The sequence below is a fragment of the Triticum dicoccoides genome, chromosome 4A (genome assembly GCF_002162155.2).
Source record: "Triticum dicoccoides isolate Atlit2015 ecotype Zavitan chromosome 4A, WEW_v2.0, whole genome shotgun sequence".
NCBI lineage: Eukaryota > Viridiplantae > Streptophyta > Magnoliopsida > Poales > Poaceae > Triticum > Triticum dicoccoides.
Genome location: NC_041386.1, coordinates 148,555,613 through 148,563,558, shown reverse-complemented (window position 1 = coordinate 148,563,558; position 7,946 = coordinate 148,555,613). Strand labels below are relative to the sequence as shown.

General features: G+C 47.8%; 1 protein-coding gene across 1 annotated transcript; it reads right to left on the bottom strand.

Annotated features, from left to right (window-relative positions):
• Positions 1–1,270: 1,270 nt before the first annotated feature.
• On the bottom strand, positions 1,271–3,373 carry LOC119285481 (transcription factor MYB2-like). The gene is made up of 2 exons (XM_037564763.1): positions 3,033–3,373; positions 1,271–2,538 (listed from the first exon to the last, which is right to left on the bottom strand). Exons 1-2 carry the CDS (start codon positions 3,187–3,189, stop codon positions 1,736–1,738), a joined length of 960 nt encoding a protein of 319 aa, XP_037420660.1. The 5' UTR covers positions 3,190–3,373; the 3' UTR covers positions 1,271–1,735.
• Positions 3,374–7,946: the final 4,573 nt, after the last annotated feature.

Sequence of the window (7,946 nt, the reverse complement as noted above, 5' to 3'; positions counted from 1 at the left end):
CATCAACGTGTAAAAGATAGAAAGCCACCGACCGAAATCAAATCATGCAAGTTCCAGACAGGGGTACTACCAAGAACACAAACGACGACGTTCTGCAAGAAATCGGCGGAGGATGCACACTTCCCTGTCACCCACCCATCAGTTCCGTCCTCGTCCCATTCAAGTACGAACTAACGAATCCACGTTTCCATAGTCCATGGAGTTTCTCCGCCTTTTACCAATTCAACAATCAAACGGTGCTCCCTCGCAGGAGTAGGACGCAGGAAAAAAATACCGACGCCGCATCTGAAAAATCGCCGATGGAAACTGACGTTCGCTGGCGAGTGGTGCGTTCTGCTAGGTCGGCCCAGCCACGACAATCGCGCGCGGGGAGCTTTTCCCAGGAGTTGCCTTTTAGACAGAGTTTTTTTCCTTTTCAGAAAGGAAAGGAAATGCAGTGTGAAAATACGGAAAATATCGTGCCACTCCTCTCCTTCACTTGGTTTTCTTTTCTCGTTGCCCGTACAAAGGCAGGGCCCGGCCCACTGCGCAGCCGATCATGCAAGTGTGTGTTAGTGACTGTAACTGGAGTAACCCGTCACCTGATCACGCGCGTGCCGTGCGGTTAGTGCTGAAATTTTAAAGCATATCTGCTCGGCATGCACTTGGATTCATCAGATGAGCTCTGCTTTGCTATATACTCTCTCTCTGTAATGAATGAGTTATGCCGAGTGTGAACACGACGGAAGAGTTGCTACGAGGACAACAAGTGTAATGCAGCGGCCCTGCAGATCACATCTGGGAACTGTTGGCGCTGATGTAACAGCACCGCTCGTACTGAATTTCTGGTACTCCCTTCATTCCACAATATAGTGCTTACTCTATTCCCGTGCTTCAAATTTGACCGTAAATTTAACTATCAAGACCGATTGCGGCGGGAGCAAAAATTATATCAGTGAATTCGTATTCAAAAGAAGTTTTCAATTATATAATTTTTCTCCCACCGCAGTTGGTCTTGTTGGTTAAATTTATGATCAAAGTTGGACCTCAGAAAACGCAGACGTACTATATTTTGAAATGGAGGGAGTATAAAACATCCATGTCGGCATAAACAAATCTATCGACCCAGCGCGGTCGCCGTCATCGTAATCATAGCAAACAACCGCAGCGAAAAAGAAAAAGGAGAAAAAAACCTCTCGTCACTTGGAATTCAAGTGCGCGAGGATCACAATTAGCGGCGAGAAATGGGCGGAATGCTATGCTCGCAGTACGAATTTAACCATGACTTGACGTCGGAGCATTGCTTTTATTACCACTTCTAGAAACTACAGTTCCTATCAACAGTTCACTTCATATACTAGTACTTCCTCCTTTATACTTATATATGTAGTAGTAATCACTCGAAAAGAATGAGTAAGATTAAACGGAACATAGCATAATTAACGGCGGCACAGCTAACACTAGTAGATCATCTGCTTCTGCTACACTTTTACGTATCTGTTTACCCTTGTACGTAGTAATAAATTAACACAGGAGACAAGACGGCGCAGAACTGGAGCAGAACAGGCCGGGAGATCTTCACGTGCAGGGTAAATTAGTCTTGTTTTAATCCTCCCAGTCCCAGGTGGTTCCTCTCCTTCTTCTTCTAATCCGTTTCCCTCCGCTGGATCTGCTACGCGTCCCCGGACCCGGAGGCCGCACGCCCCCCCGCGGGCACCGTCGCAGCTGAGGATTTCCATGCCACCGTCTTGACTTTTCACACGAACTGCGGCTGCGTGTTCCACAAGTCGTCCATGCTCCAGATGCTGTCTACGTCGAAGCTGCCCATCTCGAAGTCCGCGACGCCCAGCTCGGGGAACCCGAGGCTCGGCAGCGGCTCGGACGTCCACGCACCCGCGGGCTGGGACGGTGCCTGCTGCTGGATCAGCTGGTCCGTGTCGCATATGGTGGCGGCGGCGCTGGAGGCGTCGCAGGCGGTGGTGAACCACTCGGCACCGTCGACTGCTGCAGGCCAGCTGGGCTGGGCGCCGGCGCCAGAGTCCGTGGTGGACGGCGAGGAAGAGCCGGCGGTAGTAGTGCTCGACAGCTCCGCGACCGAGGCGTTGGGCAGCTGCCCGCCGGCCACGGCGGCGTACTCCGCTGGCCAGCACGCGTCGACAGGGAGCTCCGGTGACTCGTAGAGAGCGTCGTCGGCGCCGTGCTGCCACGACAGGGGCGTGTCAGCGGCGGCCTGCACCGCGTCGGCCGTGGCGGCGGCCTGGATGCGCTCGACGAGGCGGGGCATCCAGAGGTAGCGCATGACGTCCTTGAACTGCTGGCTGTTGACGTCGCACTTGAGCTGCTTGGCGTGCTTCTGCACGCGCGTGCGCCAGTAGTTCTTGATCTCGTTGTCGGTGCGCCCGGGGAGGTGCTGCGCGATCTTGGACCAGCGGTTGCCCCACCGCGAGTGCAGCTCGAGGATGAGCAGCTGCTCCTGCGGGGTGATGCTGCCGCGCCGGAGGTCGGGGCGGAGGTAGTTGAGCCACCTGAGGCGGCAGCTCTTGCCGGTGCGCTTCAGACCTGGTACGCAAGGCAAGATTAATCACATGGAATGAATGGAACATCACATCAGTGGTTGCTACTAACAAATATAAATTCGCCAACTTGCTGATTACTTATGCGGATGCGGATGCGGATGCGGAGCATGTATGTGACGAGACGGGTGATGTAATGGAGGAGAGATTAGTAATAAATATCCCTATGGCTGGGAATAATGCTAACCACTAAAAATTCTTCCCCTCTCCCTCCATCTCTCTCATTCACTATAGCTAGCTTCCGGCTAGACAAATCAGGCAGTAGGTTCGTAGCTATCTGTTTCCATATATTAGCATGGTGATGCAGAGCGACAGGTTTGTTGCTTCCCCCTCCATCCATGATATACTAGAAATATCTAAGCCTCACGCACTTCTCGCGGAAACAAAATGATGCAAGCAACCAATCTACTACAGCTAGCACTTGAAAGACCAGCATCAGCATGCATGCATGGATTGGATTGTGCAGTGCAATGATCCTACCTGCTGATCGGGCGAGCGAGTTCCAGCGGCCCTCGCCGTGAGCGGCGATGTAGTTGACGAGCACGATGTCCTCCTCCACCGTCCACGGCCCGCGGCGGAGGTCGCCGGCCATCACCTCCTCCTCGCTGCTCGAGTCCCTCTCGTGCGCCATATCCATGATCGGGTTCAAACCGTCCGCCTCCTCGCCTCCAGATGAAGCTAGCGACGCCAAGGATTGATGAGGCGAGCGAGACAACTCAGGAGATTTTGGTTTGGTTTGCTCGAGACGGCCGGAGGCAGTGATGCTGTGCGGAGAAGAGAAGAGAAGAGAAGGGAAGAGAAGAGTATTCGCGGGGTGCGAGTGATGGATTGGGCGGGAGAGGAATGAGGAAGCTTATATAGACGGGCGGCGAGGGAAGCAGGAGGTGGGGGAGCTGTGGTGGACTTGGGAAGAAGCATGTGGGGGAGCACGCCGCAAATACGGAGATTATTCTATCTTTCAAAGCCAAAAGTTTAGGGGTACTAGAATTAATCGTGCTTTATTAGGCTAGTCATAGTGGGAGTAACTTAGCTAGTAACATAGCACACTCTAAGAAATTTTTGCTTATGTGGCAAGTATTTAATGTGAGGTGGTAACATAATATGTTAATGTAACATAGCGTCTTCCAAGACAAAATAAGTCTATAAGCTAATAAATAAAGTCATCTATGACACTATTATCATGTTACTTTGCATAGTAACTTAGACTAGTATCATGCATATGATACTAGTCTAAGTTACTTCTCGCTATGACCAGTCTTAGGGATGGATGAGGGGAAGCGTGGTGGGATATTTACCGGGCTAATTGGCCACGCAGCTAAAATTAATTAAACCGGCTCGCGCGCGCTCGCGTACACGGATTTGAAGTCGTGGGAGTTTGACTAATTGACTCGCCTCCATTTCAAGTGCTGCTACTAGCTCACTCGCACTCGCGCTGCACAGAGTTCCTCCCCACGATGGCCACGCGCTCGCGCTGTAGACCTCTTCTCTTCTCTTCGCTTTTGGGTGACAGCCAGGGCGATCTCGTTTTTGCCAGCCAGGAGTAGACAGCTCTGCTTCCTGTGTAGAAAGGGAGGGAATACTACTGCCTGTTTTTTCTTTCTTTTTTGCAGGTAAATACTATTGCCTGTTCGACCGTAGAAATTTTGCGGGTTTTTTTCCTTCTCCAAAAAGAGGGTAAATATTCCCGCAAAAAAAAGGAACAAAGGAGCGAGCCTACATGAACTCCGTGGAATTTTACAAAATAATCCTTTTTCAGCAAAACATGAAGAATTTTACTTCAGTTTGGACGTCACAAAAACATCACTATTTTTTTGCTTGGATAATACTCTCTCTCTAAAGTAATATAAGACCTTTTGTATCACTATAAAGTAGTGATCTAAAAGAACTTATATTACTTTCCCAAACCAAGCTATGTATACTAAAATTGATTGACATTCATAAGACTGTATTGGCATGTTGCTTCATCAAAGATGCTTCAGATCTATGCAAGGATTTGACGATGATGACTCCGATTTCAGGGCACTGGTCCTTAGGGGCAAGTGCACAAAGACTTTTCGGCTGTTATCGACAAGGTCAAACCGACTTCGGTAGGGGAGCGACGACTGCGGCTCCAGGGCGTTGGCCCTAAAGGGCACGTGCACAAAGACTTCCCGGCTGTCATCGGCAAGGTCAAGCTGGCTCAGGTAGGGGAGCGGCGAAAGCGGCGCGTTGCCGGCTCATTTTGGCGGTTGTTTGAGGCTGTTGGAATCTTAGTGTAATTTTTATTATGTTCGAGATGCTTTGTACTTCTGCCGAACTCTGATAATAGATCCGAATCATTTTCACACACAAAAGACATCAACCCACAATCAGTTCTCCTACATTTACATTGTTTATAAACATTTCAATATCTCTTCTTTTCTGCATGAAAAACGTTTCAATATCTCGAGAGCCCTTTTCGCAAATCGCGTAGGCCGGACTTGGCCTCGTAACATGGAAATTGAAGGTGATGGCATTTCTTAAAAATGAATATTATTAATCCAATAGATCAATAACCAACATTCTGGGTCGATCTATAACAAAGCACCAGAAAATTCATGATGTGGAGTGTCTACAGTCACGGATGATTAGTTTCCTTGTGGTTGAGTCTGCCCATCCTTTAAGTCTTAGACTTGACACGGTGCCTAGAGGTGCTCATAAAGCATTATGTACATGCGTGCAATTTTACTAATTTTCTAGAAAAAAGACAATGGATTTCACCGACAGTCAATACATTTTTATATAAACAGCTTAAAGATAGTGGTTTTTGTTATTGTTGCAAGTGGTTTGTAATGTAAATGTGTATGGCTAGAAACCATGGTTGTATATGTGTTTTGTAGGTGACATAGAGAAAATGTGTAACTAGTACAATGCCGTAATTTTTTTAGCACAATATAAATGTGGACGCTCATACATATGCACATGCATTCATATGAACGCACGCACGCATACTCTACCTTATGAACACCTCTAAAAAACTAAGCCGATACATCATTTTGAGATTAACGAAGTCATCACAGACGTCTTTGTAGTCGACGAAAATGTCTCCTGCCATGTCCTAATACTTAGTATTCATATTTTGCTGTTGCATGGGACGTCAATATCAAAACTCAAGACGAGATTACTTGTGTCAATGGATTTTACTGTACCTATCAGTCGGTCGACGAAGATGATACCAGAAGTTGACTTTAAGCAAAACCGAGCTAGCTAGTTCAGGGCCTCGTTGTTGGGATCTTTTGGGTCATCCTAAGCGGAAACGTTCGGTACGTGTACATGTCAGAATCACCGACTCTTCGGTTTGAGTATCGAAGTCCTCTGCGCGAAATCATCACCCACAAGATCCCAAACCCCCGGTCGATCGCCCGAGAAAGATCCGCACACGATGCTCAATAAACACATGTACGCAGGGCTCTTTCTTTCTTTCGTCGGACAGCGAGTAGTCCCAAGCTTCAGGCGCGGCGGCACAACAATCCAACAGACCTCCACAGTGTGAGTTTACACGTGCAGCCAGCTATACGTACTGATGTACACTTGTGTTGCTGTATTTTCAAGCGTGCACAGCACAATAGTCTACAAACTACAGCACGTACGACCGCCCAAGCCATACCAGCATCTACGCGAAACGAGCGAAATTTGACCTTGTTTTGTGCCCCCTTGGATTCGTGCTCCGACGGATGAGCGCGGCACCGCAGAATTGACAGGCGCAACCACCAGTTTTGTCAAGACGTGAAAACGTTCCATACCAACGCAAAGGCCAAACGCTCCCGCTGTAGCAGTAGCGTTATTAATTGGGCAGGGTCGCCCAAAAAATTATTGGGTTTCCAGGTCAACTCCACGGCGGTGCTCCTTGCTGCGGTGCTGTGTGAAATGATTTAAAACCCCAACTTGGCGCCATGTATAAGCGGGGAAAATGGTTTGAGGGACAAGGGGGGCGATGTGCGGTCAGATTCCACACCCGGAGTTGAAAACTTTGGCAACCCCGCTTGTATTCTTCTTGTGTGCTGTGTGTGTTTTCAACACATGGAGGTGCCGTGGGTTTTCCTTTTTTTATTGGAGATATTATCATGTCCGTCTGATATGGGTATTGCTTACTGGTCAGGCCGGCATGTGTGTTCTGGGGACTCCGGTTTGATGCAGCTCGACTGACAGGCCGCTGCAGTGCTAGAGACGAGTATACTACTATTGTTGGTCTGGGTTTTGTCCGTGACATTCGATTGGATTTAAGCGAGACCTGATCCAATCAGAGACCGTGCATGGTAGTACCATGGTAATGGTAGGATTCGTGGCCAGCTCGGCCGGGCTTTTGTCTATTGAAATGAAAGGCTGTGCTTGGACTGCTAGTGGCTCGCTAACAAAGGTCAAAGTGTTTGCTGAGTTGGAGCGGCGTTTTCGTTGACCCCCAACTGCGGCTGCGGCTAATGCTGCCACTTGTATTTTTTTTCTTCATATTTTGTGCTAGATATCGATCGATGTCCATCCTCGCTGTCTTCATGTGACCCCCAGTGCGTATGCATCCAAGAACTTGTGACCACTGAATGCTGCACTATATTATTCGTTTGGCTCTTGTTCTTGCAGGAGACCTATTTATGCATAGTGATTTCTCTTACCAAATGAAAGGATGTGCGAAATACTCTATGTATTTGTTTGAACAAAAAAGCTGCATCATTTATAATGATCTTATGCTTAGGGCATCTAATATGGGCGTGATTATACCTGACTCTAATTTCTCTAGTGTAGATATCCTTAGAGAATTAGAGAAAATGAGGGGAAATAATAGTGATGTACATGCCCCCTCCTCTGACAATCAGGATGGGGACTGTGTGATGTATATCACTAATGGAAAGGGTGATCAAACTTCAGTTAGCACTGAATGGGGGGATGACCCTGAGGCCAATTTTATTTTAGTAAAATCCAGGAGGAAAAAAAGGCCAAAGGTTAAAATTGCTATATCTAGACCTGTTACTAGAAGTCAAAAATCTGATATGGGCAAAGATAATACCAAAACTGGCAGTCCTGTCCATCATTACAGGGCCACCAGAGGGGGGAGAGGGAGGAAAAGTCATTGTAAATGATAGGAATTTTTTGGAATTGTAGGGGGCAGGAAAAAAGGGAATGAGTTCCTGCCTATCTCATATGATCAGAGATCATTCCCTGGACTTTGTTTGCCTGCAAGAGACCCATAAGAAAAACTTTCTGGAGAGCTACTTCAGGAAGATAAATCCTCATAATGCTTTTGATTGGGACTGGATCCCAGCTATTGGGAAATCAGGAGGCATCCTCTGTGGAGTGAAAAAAGAGAAGTTCGAAGTTATCTCCTGGAGAAAAGGGAGATTCATTTTACAAGTTTGTTTCCTTGATGTCGACATTCAGAAAGTC